General features: G+C 46.9%; 1 protein-coding gene across 15 annotated transcripts in view; it reads left to right on the forward strand.

Moving 5' to 3' along the window:
• The window catches only part of LOC111842625 (multiple PDZ domain protein), a 47,860-nt gene that overhangs the window by 21,927 nt on the left and 3,833 nt on the right, over window positions 1–22,100 (forward strand). For 2 of the 15 annotated variants that reach the window (XM_023809433.2, XM_023809436.2), the window contains exons 20-46: window positions 1,215–1,505; window positions 2,203–2,308; window positions 4,539–4,737; window positions 6,325–6,366; window positions 8,373–8,471; window positions 9,314–9,409; window positions 9,917–10,094; window positions 11,173–11,283; window positions 12,849–12,923; window positions 13,584–13,646; window positions 13,777–13,848; window positions 14,764–14,941; window positions 15,683–15,879; window positions 15,973–16,064; window positions 16,469–16,544; window positions 16,745–16,819; window positions 17,059–17,178; window positions 17,257–17,331; window positions 17,884–18,025; window positions 18,556–18,701; window positions 18,933–19,016; window positions 19,593–19,786; window positions 20,668–20,815; window positions 20,889–20,975; window positions 21,278–21,371; window positions 21,663–21,703; window positions 21,799–21,921. In XM_023809433.2, the coding sequence (XP_023665201.2) occupies window positions 1,215–1,505; window positions 2,203–2,308; window positions 4,539–4,737; window positions 6,325–6,366; window positions 8,373–8,471; window positions 9,314–9,409; window positions 9,917–10,094; window positions 11,173–11,283; window positions 12,849–12,923; window positions 13,584–13,646; window positions 13,777–13,848; window positions 14,764–14,941; window positions 15,683–15,879; window positions 15,973–16,064; window positions 16,469–16,544; window positions 16,745–16,819; window positions 17,059–17,178; window positions 17,257–17,331; window positions 17,884–18,025; window positions 18,556–18,701; window positions 18,933–19,016; window positions 19,593–19,786; window positions 20,668–20,815; window positions 20,889–20,975; window positions 21,278–21,371; window positions 21,663–21,703; window positions 21,799–21,921 (3,204 nt within the window). The remainder of the gene's footprint in view (window positions 1–1,214; window positions 1,506–2,202; window positions 2,309–4,538; window positions 4,738–6,324; window positions 6,367–8,372; window positions 8,472–9,313; window positions 9,410–9,916; window positions 10,095–11,172; window positions 11,284–12,848; window positions 12,924–13,583; window positions 13,647–13,776; window positions 13,849–14,763; window positions 14,942–15,682; window positions 15,880–15,972; window positions 16,065–16,468; window positions 16,545–16,744; window positions 16,820–17,058; window positions 17,179–17,256; window positions 17,332–17,883; window positions 18,026–18,555; window positions 18,702–18,932; window positions 19,017–19,592; window positions 19,787–20,667; window positions 20,816–20,888; window positions 20,976–21,277; window positions 21,372–21,662; window positions 21,704–21,798; window positions 21,922–22,100) is intronic. The other 13 variants (XM_023809439.2, XM_023809443.2, XM_023809445.2 and 10 more) reach the window with 13 other exon arrangements.

The raw sequence follows: 22,100 nt of genomic DNA on the forward strand, positions 1-22,100 counted from the left end.
CCATATGAGGTAGGTCTAGTCTACCAAATGTCTGTCCCCTCATTAACATAATATGCCCAGACTCTATTCTATATTCAAGATTCAAGAGTCTTCTTTGGCCATGTGCACCAGGTGCACTGGAATGCTTGTTTGGCCTTAGACTAAACAAGACAAAACAATACAGTGTAAGACAAAACAAAACACTACAGAACAATATGGATGGTGCATAAGAACACAGGAGTACAAAACAATACAGGTATTGCAAAAAACTGCAAAACCAGCTCGTATGTTGTCAGTAGCTCATAAAGGGCAGTAACAAATCAGATCTTCTACGAAGTGCATATGCCATGGATGTACCTCAGTCAAGTATGATTTCACACATCTCAGTTAGGATCTAGCTATGCAAGGCATTTCTTAGGCCACACAAATTGCACTTTTTTTCTCTTCCAGGCAGCAGTGGTGTTTTTAAATCGGTATACGTGATAATCTGCGTAAATGGATGCAGATTGTGTGGTCTTCCCCACATGTTCAGATGTTTTAACTTAAAGGACCGGATGATTGGCATTTTTTTCTGCATATCTTTCCCAAACCTCAGGCCATTCTGCTCTCATCCCAGAATGTAAATCCTCTCATTTCTGCGCTTGAGTGGATAATATATGCAAGCTTGTAGACTGGCTTAGATAATACTGCTGGAGCTCCTCAGCTCTTCCTGTAGAGAGACATCCTGCAGCTGCAATGTAGTTTGTTTGGCGGATGGTGCTTTTGAGAGTGTTGATGCAAGAAAATAATTGTCTGTGTAAGCAGGACATGTCCCCTGTGTAAGGAATACGCTGAGATGAGCAGGAGACAGCTGTAAGCCTAGATCTGTTTCTGGATCTGTCCAGGCTGTGATCTGTCTAGACTGAAATTATAAATCCCAGCATGCTCTTGGTTTTTTTTTTTTTCCACCTGAGTTCTTACCTTCAGGATGCAGGAAGGTGTGATTCATGTTAGTGCAGGCTCTGTGTGCAAACGCAGCACGTCCATGGAGATAGCGAGTCGTATCGCGCTCCAGACCTCTAAAACAAGATCAGTTATGATTATGGATGCTTCCTTGGCAACTGCCCCTTCCTGCTGGGAGCTCAGAAGAGCTAATGCCATGAGGTAATCGTTGACTTTTTGGGTAGCTGTAATCGCAATTGGCCACGACTCTCCAATGCAATGTGGCTTGTTTTTTTTTTTCTTTTCTCATTCAGCGGAGTGCTCTTGAACATGCACTCGCTAAGCCCCCGCACGCTGCGCTGCCCGATTTTAGCAGCGAGGTTCGGCTCCTTGCTGACGAATTGAAAATGGTTGCCTTCTCCGACTACCGGAGGTCCACGGGCTCCCCACTGCCTCTAGCGTGGCCCCCCGAAGCCACCCTGGGGCTCAGTGACGAGGGACTGGCTGAACAAGACATGGAGGCCTTTGTCGAGTATAAGTCCCCTCACAGGAACAGCACTGGGGAGGGTGTTCCCGGATCCATCCTCTATGATGACTTTGGAAAGGTAATCTGCGCTAATGCTAATATCAGCGTCTGCATGCATTACGACCAAACCAGACCGTAACTCAATAATCGTGGCACAATATGCACATATTGGCGCAATATGTCTTTGAAAAGGTTGTTAAGTAGGCAAAGGAGGATATAGAGGTTGTTTGTTCAAATAAATCTGTTTAGCGCCTGTTGAGGTTAGAATACCTGTCAGAACAAAATTGATGTGGTTTGGTAATGGGGGGATATTAGAGTTCGACACCCACTGTGGGTGGACTTGTCAGAAGCTATCATTCACTAGCTTTAATTTGGCGGGAAACCAAAAAAGTGAGCAGTGGGAAATGGGTAGAAACCCACCAATGATTGACAGCACCTGCTAATTCCACCTAACTTGGGTTTCGAAGGCTCATTTCTCCACGGATAAGCATTTACCAAGATTCTCGGAGATGTCAGGCGAGTGGTTTATGGCAGAGAAGTGACATGATGGGCCCCGGGCTCCAGAGAAAGGTTTCACCCTTTGGTTTGCACGAGTCCCCGAGCCAGTGTCCTCCCCTGACTAGCCGACTCCCACGGCGCTAACAGCAAATAAATGCATAGCTTGCGCATGGTAGCCTGTAGGGCACAGATGCATAATTACGCTTCCCTCCCAAACCCCGCGGTGATGATAGCCTTCTACAGCAGCCTGTGTTTTTGACGTCGGCGTCACTCTACAGGAAAGAGGCTTCTCCATGGACACCGGCACCTTTGACAGGGAGCTACTGTGCACCGGAAACAGCTTCGAGAGGAACATCACCGTCATCAAGGGCAACTCCAGCCTTGGTACGTCCAAAGTCCTTATTATCTTTCGCCCTTGTTTAGCAGTGAATTTTTTAATTAAAATGGGATATGATGAATTCAAATATTAAACTTGACCTGAGTTGATTGCCTATTATAATAAGAAATATGCAAATTTTTGTATGGCATCAGATCTTTCTGCTTATCTATATATTACGGTCAGACTGCTCTGGCTGAATTGGGGGGGTGGGGGGGGGGCAGATGGAGTACACTATGAACCGCAAACATACAGTTATCATTTTCGGTCCCAGCTGGAATCCACGTACTGGGAGAGCTGGAAGATCATATTTCTGTAGAATAGAGTTTGTAGCCTGTCAGAAGATGACTCATTCACATAGTCACACATTGCAGGCAGTTTAGGATGCCAGTTTAGTTTGTGCCCTTTGATGAACTCCATCTTATCCCAGGTCTTCCTTGTGATAAGCTCCAGGCTCTATACAGCCCTGTCCTGCATGTAGAAGGGGCGGGGCCACAGGGGCACTGGCTCCACATGAAAGCTGATTGGCTTCCGGAGTTCCCCCTCCCCTCACTCACAGATTCAAAACATATCATTGGCTAATGATAAGACTGGCCTTTCCGTATGAATTATGGTACCTCCTATGCCTCCCCACCTTAAATAAAATGGCAAGATGGATTGAGGGATAGTGCATAACTGGTAATTAGCCCTAGATAAGCATAGCAGTATTGCTGAACAGGTATGTGGGGAGCAGGTAGTTTGGTGCTCAAGGATAAAAATCCCCAGAGGTGCCTGCTGTAGCACCATTGAACACATGGACCTTAAAATATGCAGCTGTACAAAACAGCTTCCTCTGAGTAATAATATGCAAATGTTATGCCGGTAATCACTAAGTATTACGGCCCAGGCTGCAGCTAAGACAGAGAGGCTCATGGGAATGAGCGACCTGCCCCACCTTGGCGCCCTTAAGTTGTCTGTCTTTATAATGGACTTTACCTTTTTTGTATAGCCGTGGCCAAAAGTTTTGAGAATGACACAATATCTACAAACACAAATTTTAACTCTGAGTATGTTTTTAAGGGTTTCAGAGCCAAAAACCAAACCAGAATGAAATTCATATAATGAAAATTAGCAGTTAGGGGTTAGCAGTTATCAGTAGCTTTCACTAAACATTTTAGTGGTTTACTGGTTTAGTATCATCAAATTAAAGTTAGCAGATTAGCAGTTATCGAAGCTAACTTTTTGGTTAACTGTACCCTCCACTGCTGTCAGATTGTGTATCACCTTTTTGCCATCCATCCATCTTCCAACTGCTTTTTCAGTGCAGGGTTACAGAAAGTCTGAGGCCTACCCCAGGAAGCAGGGAACATGCATGGAGTGTCATTCTGTTACAGGGGCACACAGGCACCCATGGAAACAGTCACATAATAGTCACAAACTTATACACTCATATAACCGCATGTCTTTGGAAATAAGAGGAACCCTGCATATGTATTTTCCACTGTGTGTGTCTTCCTTAAATCACAGGATGAAATTACAGCTCATGGGAGTTTTACTTGCACAGAAATAAAAATAACTAGAGGAGGCGAGACCAAGACATCTGATTGAGTGGTCCCACCTTCTCTAGTTGCTTGGACCCAGCTCCTCTACAATCTGATTAGTTATCTCTCTGAACCAATCATTTTTCATTCTGCCCTCAGCAAAATTTTGTGCAAGTAAAACTCCTATGAGCGAAACCACACTATTTTTGTCTTCATAATTAGTTTTAAGTTTTTTTTTATGTTAGGTAGATAAGCTTTTTATTTTTCTGTCTCATTCCACAGTTCACTCCATTATTTTTTTTAATTTCCTCATTTATGATTTATTTTATTTCGTGTACAGAAGGAGGGCAAGAGGGAATGTAGTGTGCTTAAACGAGACAAGATTGTCAAGTATTTAATTTGCCTAACACAATTCCCAAGAAACTGCTCTTCATTTTTTAAAAGGAAGAGAGCCTTGAGGGAAAAATAAACAAAAAGGGGGATCAGTCTGAGCTCCCAGGCTGGGCTGTACTGAATAGTTATTCATTTATTCATACCTTCTTATATTTAAAAAAAAATATTATTGTTATTGTCTTGGCACGGTTCATTAATATGATGCTGTGTCGTGTGCTCTCTGGTATCGATTAAGTACACTGTTTATCGATCATAGAGCACACTGATTGGTGAGGGTCCATTGAATTTGTCTTTGCCTTGAGTTTTCCTACATCTGTGTCTGCAGGTATGACTGTCAGTTCGGCGAAGGACAGTTTGGGGATGATCATTCGCAGCATCATTCACGGCGGCTCTGTCAGCCGGGATGGACGGATGGCAGTGGGAGACTGCATCGTAGCCATCAATGGGGAGCCCACCCACGGGCTGAGCAACGCCCAGGCCCGGGCCACCCTGCGAAGGCACTCGCTCATCGGGCCCGACATCAGGTCCGATTCTACTGACAATCAATACACCACACACTGTGTACTACACTGCACACTGAGCAAACACTCCATGCTGTGTGCTACACTGCACACAGAATATGCTACACATTGTGTACTACACTGCACACTGAGCAAACACTCCATGCTGTGTGCTACACTGCACACAGAATATGCTACACACTGTGTACTACACTGCACACTGAGCAAACACTCCATGCTGTGTGCTACACTGCACACAGAATATGCTACACATTGTGTACTACACTGCACACTCAGCAAACACTACACGCTGTGTACTGCACTGCACACAGAATATGCTACACACTGTGTACTACCCTGCACACTGAGAAAACACTACACACTGTGTACTGGACTGCACACAGAATATGCTACACACTGTGTACTACACTGCACACTGAGAAAACATTACACACTCTGTACTACACTGCACACAGAATATGCTACACATTGTGTACTACACTGCACACAGAATATGCTACACATTGTGTACTACACTGCACACTGAGCAAACACTACACACCGTGTACTACACTGCACACAGAATATGCTACATATTGTGTACTACACTGCACACTGAGCAAACACTACACACTGTACTACAATGCACACTGAGCCAAAACTACACACCGTGTACTACACACTGAGTAAACACTACACGTTGTGTACTACACTGCACACAGAATATGCTACACATTGTGTACTACACTGCACACTGAGCAAACACTACACACTGTGTACTACACTGCACACTGAGCAAACACTACACACTGTGTACTACACTGCACAATGAGAACACACTACATACTGTGTAATACACTGTAACAAGTCTGGGCAGAACACTGATGTGTATCATACTGTATATTGAGAACACACCACACACTGTGTACTACACCGTGTACATTGTGTACACTGAGAACACGTTACATGCTGTGTATTACACTGCACACTTAGAACATGCTACATGCTATGTGAGACACTGTAAAGAGCCTAGACACAGTGCAAAACACTGTAAAGATCCAAGAGACAGTATCGCTGTGTACTACTGTGCACACCGAGTATTCATTACATAATATGTACTTCACTGTACAGTGCCAGGACACAGTACTGCTGTACACCACATTTTTCAGTCTATTAAAATGCCTAGCATAGTATCATCTGTTTACAGATAGATGGAAACACCATCTTCTTGTTCCGGCTTCTTATGCATGAATTTCTGTCAGCTTCTTTCTGTAAGATTAAGGTAGAGCAGAATGTGGTGCTTTCATCAGAACAGGTCCAAACAGCATCTGGGTCTCACAAAGGACAGACATCTGCTAAAATGTAGCCGCTACATGTATTCAGGTCTTATTTATGCTGCAGAATTTTATGCTTACTTGCCACTGGGAGGCGATGGCTGTCAGTTTGACCTGCCTCCGGGCCAGCCTGCCGTATCAGCGTTTGTACCTACAGATGGTCAGTGTTTTCTAGCAAAGACCCTGTTTTGTCCTTGTCATTCGGGGCACCGTCAGCTCCGTATGCTGTTCAGTAGTGCCGTCGACTGCAGTGCATAAGATGCTTCTCGTGTTGTAGATCCTCTCGGCCAGCAGATGGCGATGCGTGCCCCTTTCACCTGTGAGTATCGCCAGCTCCCCAGCGGAAAGAGTGTTGCACGGTTCTGTCTGCGTCGATCTCATCTGTCTGTGTGGCAGCCGTGTTGCTCGGGGTGAGGATTTATCCAGATGGTGTGAGACGCAGGGATTGCGGGGACCGTCACGGTTCCGCGTGGGAATTCAGAGCAGCTCCTGGCTTAGTTAGATCATCACTAGTTACCCATAATGAATGAGGAGATGAGTAACTAAACTGAATCATTGGCACTTACATTTACTGAAAACTGAAAGCAGGTCAAGTATTTAATAGTTATAAGTAATGAAACAAAATACCATATATTTAGGGCAGTGTGTGATTCAGTGGATTAGGGTGCTGTACCTATAATCAGAAGGTCATTGGTTCAAGTCCCTGGGCTGGCAGAGTGTGTTTACCACTGGGCCCTTTGGACGGCCTTAATCCCCCAATTGCTCCAGGGGCTGGCTGACCTTGCTTTCTCATTTGTACACCACTTTGGATAAAAGCGTCTGCTTAATGACTAAATATATCCGGATAGTAGGAGTTTTATGTACAGCCGCATAAATGTCGATACTCTCAATGATCTTTGTGGCATTTTGTCTAGAAACAATGGATTAGAAGCTGGATGTCTGAGTCAGACCCAGCACATCTGGATAAACCTCACAGTGGACACCCCCAGAGCACCATCCACACACCCCCACGTGTGCCATTTCCCCTCCCCTCATAGTGTCCCGGGGGGTGGGACTCACTTTCCTCTGTGACATCCCCGCCAGTCACGCCGCTAGCCTACCTGCAGAGGTCGCTGTCCACGTACGGCCAGCAGCTTCTGCGGTGAGGGGAGTGGGGCGTCCCTGGTGAAATTTGCACGCATCTCCGGAATGTTCCAGGCATCAGCGGTTGTGCCTGCGGCTGGGAACACACCCACTGTGCTGTGGCGTTAAATATTTCACGGCATCTCTTGATTCCGACACGCTTATTTTGACATGCAGGCATGTGTCACGGCACTGTTTACCCTGTATTGTTACCGCCGTACGGCAATCACAGCGCCACACTTTTCCATTTGCAATTAAAATGCTAACAAATGCATACACATGTCTAAATGGCGTGCCCTTTAATAACTGCCCTAGCCAGATATGCACATCGTAATTAAGACACCACTAGATGCGGACAGAAATTCTCATGTATACTCCGAAACCATCTGTTTTTATTACATTATGGAAATATGTCTGAATAATTCATTCGCTGCTCACCTTGGCTTGCGAGCGGCTGAGTGTTTTGAATAACGGGAATTCGGTGCTCGCATCTACTTCTGCTATCTGATTTCCTCATCTGAAAGCGAAGGGCGCAATAAAAAGAGGGAATCGGGGGAGAAAAGATGAATGTAAATAAGATACCTGTCAATACACGGAGCCTGTGGAAATATGTCCTCAGGATTGCATCAGGAGGAACATTGCAGTTTCCATTTCTTACATCTGTCATCACTCAGTGCAACTTTACCTCCATGCACTTTGTTTTGCATGAAATCCGACAGAGGTGGAGATTCGCGTGACGATTCGCCTCGATGAGGTCGTCGTCTCTGTCCATCCATCCCTCTTCCGTACTGCTTATGCATTGTGATAAAGACCTGTAATTTTCACCTTGTAGGCACCATTTTTTTTCGGCTCCTCCAAGGAGAAACTCAATATTATAAAAAATCTGTGACTGCAATCAAAAAAAAAAACCTAAAAAATCCAAAAGTCCTGTACCTTGTTTGGTTTCGTATGGTTAAGGTTAGGGCTGGGTAGGGGTTAAGGTTGTCATAGTTAGCATTAGCATTTTTCCCATTGAAATGAATGAGCGGCCCCCATAAGGATATGTTTACCCTACATGTGTGTGTGTGTGTGTGTGTGTGTGTGTGCGTGCATGTGTGCTAAGCTAACCGTGCTGCATTGCATTGGTCTCTCCCCTCAGTGGACCATGCCATAGGCTCCGCCCCCCTCTCTTCCTCCCGCTCACTTTCTTTCGCTCTGTTCCAGCATCACCTACGTCCCCGCAGAGTACCTGGAGGAATACCACGCCAGCCTGGCCCACGCTGAAGAAGCCCTCTTCCCCGTGGACACACACTCCCCATCACAGTAAGATGCATGATGCATCTCTGTCTGTTTTATCTCACCAGATGAATCCTTGAAAGTTCTTGCCTACCTGCTGGTTTTACAAGCTGAACCTTCGGCGACTCCTAAAACCTTTTAAGAAAAGCAGCATGTAGTCATTAATCCTTTTAACCTATAGAGGCGAGTTGTGTGGCTCTGTGGGTTGGGTGCTGCGATTATGATAAGAAGGTTGCTGGTTCACTTCCCAAGGTTGCCAGGGTAATTTTACCATTGGGTTCCTGAGTAAGGCTCTGAATGTTGCCCTGGATTAAGAGTCTGCTAACTGAATTAAATGTAGAGGATAGAAGGGACTGGACCCAGTTCCAGGACATTCAAGGCCAAGAAATAACCTGGATTGGATGCCAGTCCACTGTATTCCCACCTGCCCAAATAATCTTTAATCATCAAGCCTAACAGTCTGATTTATTCTTTAACTCAGCCCTGCTCAGATCCCATAGGCTTTATGTGAGTCAAGGCATTTTTTTTTTACTTTAACTGTTTCCAGCCATAAAACTTGAAAAAAATGAGGGCATCTTTTTTTACATTTGAATCTTAGCATTCTGTTAGCGAGATCTGTTCCTTTTCTGTGAGTGACATTTTCCTTTTAATCCCACATGGTTAATCCGCGGGAGATCAAGGAGGGATTTGCAATTACCGTACACTAAAAATCAATTTAAAGATTAAGGGCTGTTAGAAGTCAGAGAGTACTGTTTATTTTAGTATCTTCAGGCCGTCTAAATAGGAATCTCGCTACCAAGCACACACACTGTAACAGAAGCTGCATGAGCCGTGAGCGGCTATGTCCTTGTGATACTCCGTGTCCCCAGCAGGGGGATCCCTGAGCTTCCAGAGCGGGAGGATGGGGAGGGAGAGGAGAGTGAGCTGCAGAACGGCGCCTACAGCAGCTGGAACCAGCCCCGCAGGTGGGGACCCATCTGGCACCTGCGCCCTGATCACCCGTGCACTCGCACTTCAGCCATTGTAACATAGTCAGTCGGTTAGGAGGCTGTGCCTATGATCGGAAGGTCATAGGTTCAAATCCCAGGGTCTGCCTTTTCAATTGTATGTCACTTTGGATGGAACTTTTAAATAGATAAATGAATGTACTTACCTATAATCCAGCCATCAACTGCTTCTCCTGTGCAGGGGTCATTTGCAATTATAGTGCACTGTCTATGTACAGTAGGGGTGGGCAATCCAGATCCTGGAGAGCAGTATACAGCAGGTTTTCGATCCTACCTGTTGAATTACTATCTGCCTGAGATCAGGTGACATTCATCAGAGGCACTCCAGGATCAGGGATTAATACCCCCCAATATACAGTAGGTCAGTTTGACTTTACTTCATACCCCCCACATATACAGAGCTGTGAACACTGGACATTGGTATCAGGCTATCCCAGTAGCTAATGGTATCTGTGACCCCTACAGGGTGGAGCTGCACAGGGAAGCTGGCAAGTCCCTGGGCATCAGTATAGTGGGCGGGCGAGGAATGGGCAGCCGCCTGAGCAACGGGGAGGTGATGCGGGGCATCTTCATCAAGCACATCCTGGAGGACAGTCCTGCAGGCCACGACGGCACGCTGAAGCCCGGAGACCGCATCGTGGAGGTGGCACGGCACGATCGCAGCCCGTCACGCTCACGCACTTGCACCGAACACGGCAGTGGTGCACTCATATAGATACCTCCTATATGCATTTTAACATTTACAGTCAGAAGTGCGCTTGCTTTTTTCATGTTTTTTCTGTAAACGCTCAAAAATGAAAATTACATTGCAGTACATAAAAACTGAAATGTGTTGCTAAGGGCTTGGATTCCTCAAAATAGCCACTGATGATAGCTTCACAGACATGGGGCCTTCAGTTAACAGGAATATCAGCAGGAAATTATCTGCCGTTCCATACCCTCTTCCCAGCTGAAGTTCGCAGAGAGGTGGGCTGCTTGAAGCCTGTTTGGCTTTGACTCCAGTTCGGCCCATAAACATTCTGCGGGATTGAGGTCTGGAAAACTGACTGGACCAAATCATTAGTTTGGGTCTCATTTACTTTTCTCGAGGTGCGGCTTGGCTGGTTGTCTTGAATGAGGCACTTCCCCATCAGTCATAATCCTGATTGAATGCCAGGACTTTAAAGAGTTTTGTGATAGCATTCTCAGTCAACGCTGCTATGGATTTGGTGAAGATCACGAAATCTGTCACCAGCCCCAACCCATGACACATCCACCTCATTCCTGACACTGCGAAACACACATGCGAAACTCACAAACGTAAACTCTCCTGCAAATGCGATGCGGAAGGCAAGATTCACTCATTCGTCCATAAAATCAACTTCAGCTCCTGTAAATAGACCAGTGTTTGTATTTTGAAGCCATAGGTATTGTGATTTTATACCTACTCATACATTTGCTACTTTTAAAAATCTTTTTATTGAGGAATATGGAATGGCATAAAAGATTGTGAAAATAAGTTCATGAGAGAAGAATGAAAGTAATACTTTACTGTAAACGCACATTGCAGAAGTTTCATGTAAAAATTAAATGTAGTTACTCCATAGTATTTTTATTTTCAACCCTAAAACATGAATTACTCCAATACTCTGCACTTGTCTTTGTGGTTGCAAAAAACGCAGACGCACACACTCTCTTAGCTGCCTGACGGGGGCGTGTCTCTGTCTTCTCTTCCCTCCCAGGTGGACGGGGTGGACTTGCGGGATGCCAGCCACGAGCAGGCGGTGGAAGCCATCCGGACGGCGGGAAACCCCGTGGTCTTCCTGGTACAGAGCATCATCCAGAAACGTCGGGTGAGACGCCCTCAGCTTGGACACTCCGCCCACCCCACCTCAGACCCGTCACTGTAAAGCCTTAAACATGGTGAAACATTATTATACCAGGGGTACAGTTTAATTCTCGAATCTGACTGGTCAGGAGGGAGTTGATTAACTATCTGTAACCGCACACGGATTGCCAGCCAGGCGAATTGCAGTAGTGAATAAATGCACGATTCTGATCTTTAATTCAAAACTGAAAAGCCATGCATTATATGTTTTTAAATGCAAGGCTTCAGAGTAAAAGAACCACGTGACACTTGTACCACGGTTATACACATTTGGCTAACATGTTTGTGTGACATTATTTTCATATTAACGAGCCGAAAAGACATGATATCACCTACATATATTTCCGTGATGACTGCATGGATTTTTTTCTATTAAATTTTCCTGAACCTTTCTTTGTAACACCGTTCAGAATGAAAAGCCCACCCATGGGGTGGTCCTCTGCCTCCACAGCCATGCATTAACCCTTTACTCCCATAATCCTCTTGCTGACTTGGGGCATATCAGCTCATGAGGTTTAAATGGACAGCCAGTAGATTAGATCAATGTGTTTGCCGCTTGGGGCTTTCAGGGGAAAGCTTATTATGTAGAGTTATTTGTATTTTATCGTGTCAAGCAGCCTTGTTCACTCGCTTAGTCAAGTGTAGCTGCCGGTAATTGCTTCGTGTGGATTATCTCACTTTGGTGTGAATGTGTTTCGTCGTTTTCCTGAGAATGACAGCACAGATATACACACGTATGTGTGTGAGTGTGCGTGTCGTGGTCACGTGTACACTACTGGCCAAAATTGTGGAAACGTGTCCAGTTTTTAGAGATCACAGAACTCTATTAAACTGCTCCAGTTACTTAATCATCCAGTGTATGACATTTTCTAACATGTTTTGATTGTTTGTAAACATTACTGCCAATATTGGTGTATTAATTTATAAAGCGTAATGCCAGAAATGTTGGGTGTTTCCACAAACACTGGGCTACTAGTGTAGGTAGCTTATTGACTGTAAGGTGGGTTTAGAAGGGAGGGGTGTCACGTTCACTGCCGACCTCGTTTGCCCGGCGTGCTCATTATGGATGAGTCACTGCCTCCTCTTCCTCTTTCTCCTCCGTTACCCATGGCTCTCTCTCAGACATCTCCTCTCTGTCGCTCCTCCTCTATCACCTCCTGTTATAGGCATGTCAGCCCTTCCATATCTGAGCAGCAGCCTGAAATCAGTGTGGAACTGGGAGCGGGGGGTGGCGGGGCTTTCCTGATAAACATTCCCTAGTAGTGGAGTTTGCATTGACCTTGATTTAATGCAATTTGACAGAGTGAACTGAAAAATCAAAAGTCAGTGGAAGCACTCAAATTTCAGAAAAACCCTCAAATACCGCAAAAAAAAAAAATCTGTTTACTTGAGGGGGATTGCGTCCTCACAACTCTGTTTCAGATAAGCAGTTAAAAAATGGACGGAGATAATGAGACTGGAGTATTTCCTTGTTCTAAATGGGCTGATTTATAACGACCTGTTCACGACGGAAATCCTCTTTGCTTCTAGAAGCCGCCCCTGTCCTTCCTGCAGTTTAACCCACCCTGTGAGCCTCCTGCAGTCCCCTGCCTGCCCCCACTCCAGGTTAGCCATTCCCCTCCAAATTAGTGCCCCCCCCCCCTTTATGCTCCCACACCACCTGTGTGTCCTGCTTCACTAACCAGTATGCCATTTACCAGAAGGATGGACTGCTTGCTTATTATCTATTTTATATATATATAAGGTATAGGTGCAATAAAACCTTGTGTAAAATCTGCTCTTAGGAGTTCTACTAAGTTGTCCCACGAGCGTAAAATCTTCGAGGCTCTTGTTAGACGCATGCCCCCCTGCCCTCAAAACCTTGCCCCCCCCCCCCTCCATGTAGCGGGGTAACTATATTTCTGTACAGATAAATACTCCTAAGTGTAACGCAGTGTGGCTGCCACTCTTAATTGGCAGCCAAAGTAAAAACGCCTAGCAGATGTTCTTCACAAAAGGCAAACTTATTAGAGTCTAAACAGCTGTCATCAGACAGGTGGCTGTTTACTGCATCTTTGACAACCATTTAAGGCACAAAAAAATGACCTGAAACAGGAGGGAAATGCATCGCAGTCATATCAAAATCAGTTAATTGCGCACTGCTTTAATTATGTTAGTGCCTTTATGCATTCCCAGTACAGAGTGTGACAGAATGTTTTGTTGTGTTTTTTTAAATCTTTGTACCATTCTGCCTGTCATTTAACACGCTATTCCTTGCTGTACCAGTTATCTGCTCCAGATACCAGTGACGAGAAGGCACCAACAAGCATGCTGCCCAGTACTGACAAGGTCGGTACCCCGCAGACGTGTGATCCGCGTAGACTACAGATGCTAGCAGGGGGGTCGCCGGTGGAGCTGTTGTGTTTTCACTGGGAGGGGGGTGTCTTACTTAACGTCGCGTTTTTCTCTGTTCCACTAGGGGGCTGAGGGTCACTGTAGCCTTTTCCTCCGCTTGCCCCCAACTAACCCTTTCGCCCCAACTCCGTTTAAGGTTCGTGGGCCTGTGCATGTGCCTGCACCCCCCCCCCCCCCCCCACACACACACACACACACAGATGTACCCCTGTGGGCTCCTTCCTGCTTCCCACCTGCCTCTGCGCGTTACTATTGGCTGCATGCCTCTCTGCGCTCCCATTGGCCAGGTGCCCGCTTGCTCATTACAGCACATCCAATTAAAACCCACAAACGATCTTTTGATAAGTAACATCAGGAAGTCATCCGCAGACACACTGTCAGAAAAAAAAGTACCAATTTGTACCTTAGAAGGTACAATTACTTGTCACTTGGGCTGTACCCTCAAGGGTCGGCCAATTGTACCCTTAGCTGTAGGTTTATTTTACAGGTAGAGAAATGGGCTCTGAGGATCACTTTTGTACCATTGGGGGTACATTAATGTTGTATGTACCTTGAAGAACAAACCTGTACCAGGGCTGTACTTTATTCTGACAGTGCATGTTACGTCTTTCATTCAAAAAAAACAACAAAAAAAAAACAACCTTTTACTAGAATTTGATGGTATCTGACACTGCTAATATTTTGAATGAATATTAAAATTAAAAATTGCAAATTGAAATAATGAACAGTATTCCTTAAGGTTGGATTAGAAATACATATTTTAAATTCATGTACTTCCTGGTGTAATGAACATAAAAGCCAAGCTGTTTAATATTTGCTTACTGCATTTACTACTATATCTATTAGAGTATTTTTAATTAATATGTTATTTACTATGGCTAAAGTGAAGTAAAATAGATATGCTAATTTTAAAGGGATGTGCAGCTTTAAAACCACATGCTTCTGTGTTTTGCAGTGCTGGTAGAGCATGATTGCATTAGTATATTTCTTTTACACTGGTTGTTTGTATCGTATAAGTGCTGTCACTCTGATGTCTATGAAACTGTCATAGACACCAGCCAGTCGGGATATCAGGAGACCAAATGTCACTCCGCCCCTCGCCCTGCCTGTGATGCCTCACATCGGTGAGACGGACACTGATGTGCTGCCCGGAACCCCCGACCAGCCCAGGGAAGAGGGGGAGATGGAAGAGGAGGTGGAGGAAGAGGATGAGTTTGGATACAGCTGGAGTATGTCATGCCACTAAACCACCACTAGGGGCCTCTGTAACTTCCCCCGGTTTGTTGTCATAATGGAGTCAGTTGATATACTATGATATGTCAAGTGTCACCCAGAGTCATATGGGATTATGACTTTAAGCAGAGCTGCACAGGGCCCTCTCAGACTATGCAGACAGGAACACGCCCCCCACCCCACCCCCACCCCATGGCTGCTGTACAGTTTGGAACAGACTTAAACTATTATGTGCTGTATGTTTTCCTAGTTAGTATAATCTTGAAATGCGAGTGGTTGGTTTCCCTGGAGATCTCTAGTTTATCATACTTGTTGTAGTTATAGTGAGTATGGTATAGTTGGTATAGTTTAATATTCAATTATATGGTAGAGATGATGGATGGATGGGTGGATGAATGGAAACTGGGGCTTAAATCACGCTACTTTCTCTTGATAGTCACTTTCGCAGCTTATCTGAAAGGTGTGTGTGTTATGTCACATTGTTTAATCTTTGTATTTGTAATATGCTTATGATGACATGTAATGCCGGCCAGGTGAATCACAGCAGTAAATCACGATTACAATCTTTAATTCTAATTGATGCTACTTAATGGAAACTATAAAAGCAAAGACGTTGCTGCAGATCACTTAGACAACAGCAGCGCTTCAGGCTGAAGACCGGGACCTGTGGTCAGAGATTAAATACGGTATTTGTGAATTTAGTAAATAACACACTGTGCTGTACATCCTCCCCACAGAAAAAGTGGTGCAGCGCTATGGCAGCCTGCAGGGGGAGCTGCACCTGATCGAGCTGGAAAAGGGCAAGGCGGGCTTAGGCCTCAGCCTGGCGGGTAACCGGGACCGTTCTCGGATGAGCGTGTTCGTAGTGGGCATCGACCCAGCTGGCGCCGCGGGCAAGGACGGCCGCATTGTGGTCGGGGATGAGCTTCTGGAGGTGAGCCAGCCCAGCTCTGCCCCCTGATCTACTTTGCTGCTAAAATGTAGAGATCAAACTGTGGTCGAGTTTCTGGTTTGTTCACTTTTGTAGATAAATGGACAGATCCTGTACGGACGCAGCCACCAGAATGCCTCTTCCATCATTAAAAGTGCCCCGTCAAAAGTCAAAATCATTTTTATCAGGTAAACAAACCGACGTCCTTAGACATGGCATACCTGTTGTAATTCCATTGTGCTCCAGGAGAGGGCAGTATTTCCTAGCAAAACAACACTGAACATCAGTTCTGTAACTGAATGTTCAAAGTGCCCTCAGTCACAGACCTGAGTGCCCCTACCCTTTTTACCTTGCACTAGTTCCCTTGGCCATGTATTTTTCACAAGGAATATAAATCAAAAAGCTAATACAAAACCACAATCTTCTAACCTTTGTATTTTTATTTTTAATCATTTCATGCCATAGAACATATTTATTGTTCGGAGGGGTGAAAACGCACATGTGAACAAGTGTAAATGTCACAGTGGCGGATGCTGATAAATGGGTCCCTCGAGCCCAGTAGAGGTCGTGTGAATCTCTGAATCTCCGCCAGGACCATGGAGGCGCTGGGGCAGATGGCTGTGGGACCAGTGAAGGATCCTGGCGATATGCAGGGGTCACAGACGGAGGTAGCCGACGCCGTAGCCTGCCCCGTCGCTCAGATGTAGCGTCCACTCGTTTCATTCGCTGATACATATCTGAATACGGTCATGTGATTGTACGCACACCTGAATTTGAATCTGCAGTTGGATTTTGAATATGTCTTCATATTTGCATTTGTAGATGGATCTGTATGTACTTTTACGTTTTCTTTTTTTTTTTTTTTTAGCTGGATGTATGTGCTTCGCCCTCAGCAATCGATGTTGACATGTTCAAATCCGTGCAGCACGTAACTCTGTCTAAGGTAAATCTGCCTACAAACCGCTCGCTAACAATAGTTCCTAAGAGACGTAACTGCGGGTGAGAGTCGGCTTATTGCTTTTCCGGAAATGTAGCATTTATTAAAGTAGGAAAGCGCCCGGGGACGACGTAAAACGTGTCTTACCGCTGAAACATGAAGCGCTGTTATGAAATTCAGGTAGTCGTCTGTTGTTATGCATAAAGGTCAGCCAGAGTTCATTCTGTCTCACACCGTGGAAACAGGATCGGGGAGGACTGGGCATCGCCATCAGCGAGGAGGACATCGAATCTGGAGTGGTGGTCAAAAGCCTGAGCGAGGACGGGGCAGCCGGGAAGGTAGAGTCCGTCAAGGGAATGAAGATGGTGAGGCTGATTTGCATGACAAAGAGAGGATGAGAGCAGTTGGAAGGAGCCATCTGCCATTACTACCCATATTTGCAGGACGGCAGGGTCAAAGTAGGAAATAAGATCATGGCTGTGGATGACGAGCCCATCGTTGGGTATCCTGTGGAGAAGGTGAGCCGACTTTCTTCTTCACTAAGAGTAAGATAAGAACGTCTTGGTACATTTTCAAGATTTCCTTAGTGGGGTTAGTCATCTGGAGTCACAGCAGAAGACCTGAGCTTGGTTCTTCGGTTGCCATAGACATCAAAAGCTAAAAGCCATCAAGTCATGCGTTTTTTTTCCGTGTCTTTTATGTGAATTATTTGTATTTACTGCTTATCCACGGTAACTCACAGTTTTACCTGTTTGCACAGGGGGGTATTTTACTGGAGTGAGGGTACAACAGAAGGTCCCCCAGGGCCTTGAAGTGATAACATCAGGTTACTGGTCCGTGATCTTCCCACTAAGCCTTCAGTTGTACACTTTACCGTGGTGCATGTTGGTGTATAATTTAGCACACTGGTGCTGGATTAGTCAATCAGTGACAATCAGAATTTTACCTGATTCTAAGTTCCACGGTGAATATCCTTGATTTAATGTGGAATAATTTTCGATTGGGTGGCATCATCATCCATGTTGGTTTTAAAACCCCCAGGAGACCATAACCGTGTTCCTCCTCCTCAGGTGATCAATCTGCTGAAGAAGACCAGAAATACGGTGAAACTCACTGTCTGCTCGTACCCCTCCACTGTCCCGCAGGCCGGGGGTGACCCCAGCGTCCCAGGTGCCCCGCTCACGTCTCAGTCAGACGTAGAGCCAGTCAGGAGTAAGCATGATGGGAAATCTTTGATATGAAGTGAAGTGAAAGCGATTGGCTGTCGTTGTTGACGCAGCATAGCAGACAATGCACAACAACGAAATGTTGGAATGCAAGTCAAGGAGTCAAACACAGAGACAAGTGGGGGTGGGGGGAGAATAGGAGACATTAAAATATAAGTAGTATAGTGTGTTTTATTTACTGAGGTGAATGCTTTTTTTTAACAGTCTGCTTTTTGTGAATTGGCCAGACATACCCTGAAATTAAGAAATAAAGATATTCTGTAATGGGCTCCTGTTAAAACGGACTGAACTCCAGAAGTTACATTCTGCAGCTATGATGTAAATATCACCTTGACCTCTCACTTTATGGACTGATGTAAAAGGCTTTGCATTAACCGGAAAGTGAGTCAGATTGTGTACATGACCGCTCATTAATGTGGCTGCGTCTGGACAGCACACTGTGGACTTTGAGGGCTCGCCTGGGGTGTCACTGTCTGCCCAGTCTGCCCAGTCCTTCAGCTCTCCCCCGTCTCGCAGGCTGCAGTCGCTCGTCCACCCCGGCCACCACCGCATCCGACCCTGTGACCTGTCCCATCATCCCCGGCTGTGAGAGCACCATAGAAATCTCCAAGGGCCGCACGGGCCTGGGCCTCAGCATAGTGGGCGGCTGCGACACGCTTTTGGTGAGCGCCCCCTGGTGGCCCTGCTGTGAACTGCCACGCCGACTGTAAATTTAAAAGCAAACGGGCACCAGACAGACGGACTCGGGATACGAGCAGTTAGCTATCAGTGCCTCATGCTGGACATAGATGATATCCAGGCCTGGAATTTGACGCCCCTAACCCCTGCCCCCGTTCCCATTGATGTGGACCTGTTCCTGTTAAATCACCCCCCCGCCCCTTCTCTGTGTCCAGGGAGCCATCATTATTCACGAGGTGTACGGGGACGGTGCCGCCTCGAAAGACGGCCGGCTCTGGGCAGGAGACCAGATCCTGGAGGTGAGCTGGAATGCCGTTCACAGGCCAGTCACATGTCCCAGTTGTACCAATCACTGATACCAGTCACATCAATCACATTTGCTAGTCATTCCTACCAGTCTCAGGTAGCTGTCACTGACTTCCAGTCAAATGTACCAGTCACTGCCTCTCAATCTCTTGTACCAGTCCCTGGTAACAGTCAAAGCAGTCTCATGTACCAGTCATTGATACCAGTTAAACCAGTCACTGGCACCAGTCACATGTACCTGTCAGTGACTCCCAGTCACATGAACCAGTCACTGGCACCAGTGAATCCACTCACGTGTACCAGTCACTGGCACCAGTCAAACCAGTCACATGTACCAATCTTAGGCACCAGTCAAATCAGTCACGTGTACCAGTCACTAGCACCAGTCAAACCAGTCACTTAAACCCGTCACTGACTGTAACAGAAGGACGATTGTGTGGCTCTTATCAGTGCTCTCTGTAAGGAAGTCTGAAGTGTGTGCAAACATGGGGGGTGACGAAATCCGTTGGTGACGAAAGCCGAAACCACAGAACTCACCCCCCCCCCCCCCCCCCCGGCCCGTCTCCCAGGTCAACGGCATAGACCTGCGGGTGGCTTCGCACGACGAGGCCATCAACGTCCTGCGGCAGACGCCCCAGCGTGTGCGCCTGACCGTCTTCCGTGAGGAGGCCCCGCACCGCGAGCAGGAGCTGTGGGACCTGTTCTTCGTGGAGCTCCAGAAGCTTCCGGGCCAGGGTCTGGGCTTTAGCATCGTGGGAAGAAGGTGCTCGCCTCTCCGGTCCACACTCAGCGGCCTCTGAGTAATCGGCCAAGCCGGACCTAACCGGTTTAATACTCAAAACAGCCCTGAGTCGTTTCCATCCTGCATCACCTGCCTTTTGAATATCCCCCAGCCTTCTGCCCCGTACTGCCTGGCATGGACTCCAGGATTGACAACATCCTGACCAGGATAAGCGATTAGAACAAGAATGGGTGGATCACCTGCTTATATTTACTTTAACTTAGTAACTGTAACCCCTCTCTGCTCCTGAGGGATTAATAACCTTAACCAAACACTCCTGTGACAAATTCAGGTCACAGACATACCTGCATTCCTGTTATACGAGTCCAGTCTTTCTCCCAGTACAGCGTTTTGGAAAGAAACCAACATTGTCTGGAAGCTACGGCATTCTGTCTGGAATGTTCCTTCACATGTTCTCTGGAATCGCAGATAAACTGATAAAACGTGAATGTGGCATAGTGTCAATGTATGAAGCGTAACCCAGCTTGTGGCGAGAGCAGGTGGCGTTGGTTTTTTTTTTTGGGGGGGGGGGGGGGGAGCTATTGGTGTAGCCATGGTTAGCAGGATAACAGTGTGTGTTTACTCGGTGTCCCGGTAGTAAATGCGGTGCTCAATCAGGATGTCAGGGAGCTAAATTACGGTGAAGAGTGATGTAAAGTGAGTAAAATAAAGCTCAGTGTCAGACCGCCACTCTTCATCAGGACAGGCCCAGTGTTGTGCACAGACATTTCGCAAGGGGGCTGGGCTCGGTTGATGGTGAGGAGTAGCTCACACCGTGCGTGACGGCTGACTGACAGCGTTAGCTGTGTGCGGCCTCCGGCAGGCCCAGTACGGACGACTTCACGGCACCCGTCTCCCCATAGGAACGACGCCGGCGTCTTCGTTTCCGACATCGTCCGGGGCGGCGTCGTGGAGACGGACGGCCGGCTGATGCAGGGCGACCAGATCCTGGTGGTGAACGGCGAGGATGTACGCTATGCCACGCAGGAGTCCGTGGCCTGCCTTCTCAAGGTGCACCTCCGGCAGGCCCTGAAAGTGACCCGGAAACAAGTCCCGCATGGCACTAACTGCCCCTATGTTGCAGCGCTGCCCCGGACCCATTCACCTGGAGGTGGGCAGGTGTAAGGCCGGGCCTTTCCACTCGGAGCGCAGACTCTCCCTCGGCAGCCAGGTAGCTGTTTAGCAGCCACGTTTACTCCCCTCTGACCCTCTACTCCAGGCGTAGTGAACCCCCATGGCCTCTTACACACCCCTGCTTTCTCTGTTCTTTTCTGACAGGTGATCAGATTTGATTGATAGATCACTTGTGCCTTGGGCCAGTCCTATGTGTGTGGCTAGCCACTTGTTTAGTATCTGCCTGTTGTATATGTGTATATGTGTTGCTGTGTTTGCTCCTCTTGAATTATGCGCGCTGTTCCGGGTTCGGTTTCTGCGTCCTGTGTACTGTCAAACCGCTGCTGTCTTTTTCTACAGGCCAGCGAATCGGGCAGCTGTGGCCTGCCCTCTCACAGCCTGCCTGGGTCAGGCGGCCTGCAGGCAGACTTGGATAAACACGGGAGCCACGAGCGTGAGTATTTCCGCCCCTAGTCACCGCAGAACAAGCGAAATACAAACCGAATAAGACAAGTGTTTGCATTTTTTCCTTCCATTCCTAAGTTTTTGTTTTGTAAGTCCTTATGTAAGCAGATAAAGACAGTCCTGTGCTGTAGGCCCTGCAAAGGTGATGAAATCTGGCTGGAAGAGATAAAATCTGCAGTCATAACTAAATAAACAAAAAACGTGCCCTAATCTGGTAGCGCTGAATCAATGACTGCACCCGTATTGTGTGGCAAACGTTTTATTCTGTGTCTTTCCTCAGTGTCGGACTGCCAGGAAGTCAGGACTGTGGAGTTGGCCAAGGTGAGCGTGCTTACACAGCCTCCTGTGAGGCCTCTGTGACATGCAGATAAGCGGCTCCTCTGAGTCTCTCACGGCCGTGTGCCGCGTCTTCACAGGGACCCAGCGACTCGCTGGGGATCAGCGTCGCCGGCGGCGTAGGGAGCCCCCTAGGGGACGTGCCCATCTTCATCGCCATGATGCACCCAATGGGGCTGGCTGCCCAGACACAGCAGCTGCGGGTACGACGCCACAGCCGGGGCCTGTGAGAGTCAGGGAGGGGGCAGTTACACAGAAAGACTGGGGCAGTTATACTGACACTGGGGTGGGTCACATAAATTCTGGGACAGGTAAACAGAGATTGGGGCAATTACGTCGAGATTAGGGTGGTTATATGGACACTGGGGCAGATAGGCAGACA

The sequence above is a fragment of the Paramormyrops kingsleyae genome, chromosome 12 (assembly GCF_048594095.1).
Source record: "Paramormyrops kingsleyae isolate MSU_618 chromosome 12, PKINGS_0.4, whole genome shotgun sequence".
Lineage (NCBI taxonomy): Eukaryota > Metazoa > Chordata > Actinopteri > Osteoglossiformes > Mormyridae > Paramormyrops > Paramormyrops kingsleyae.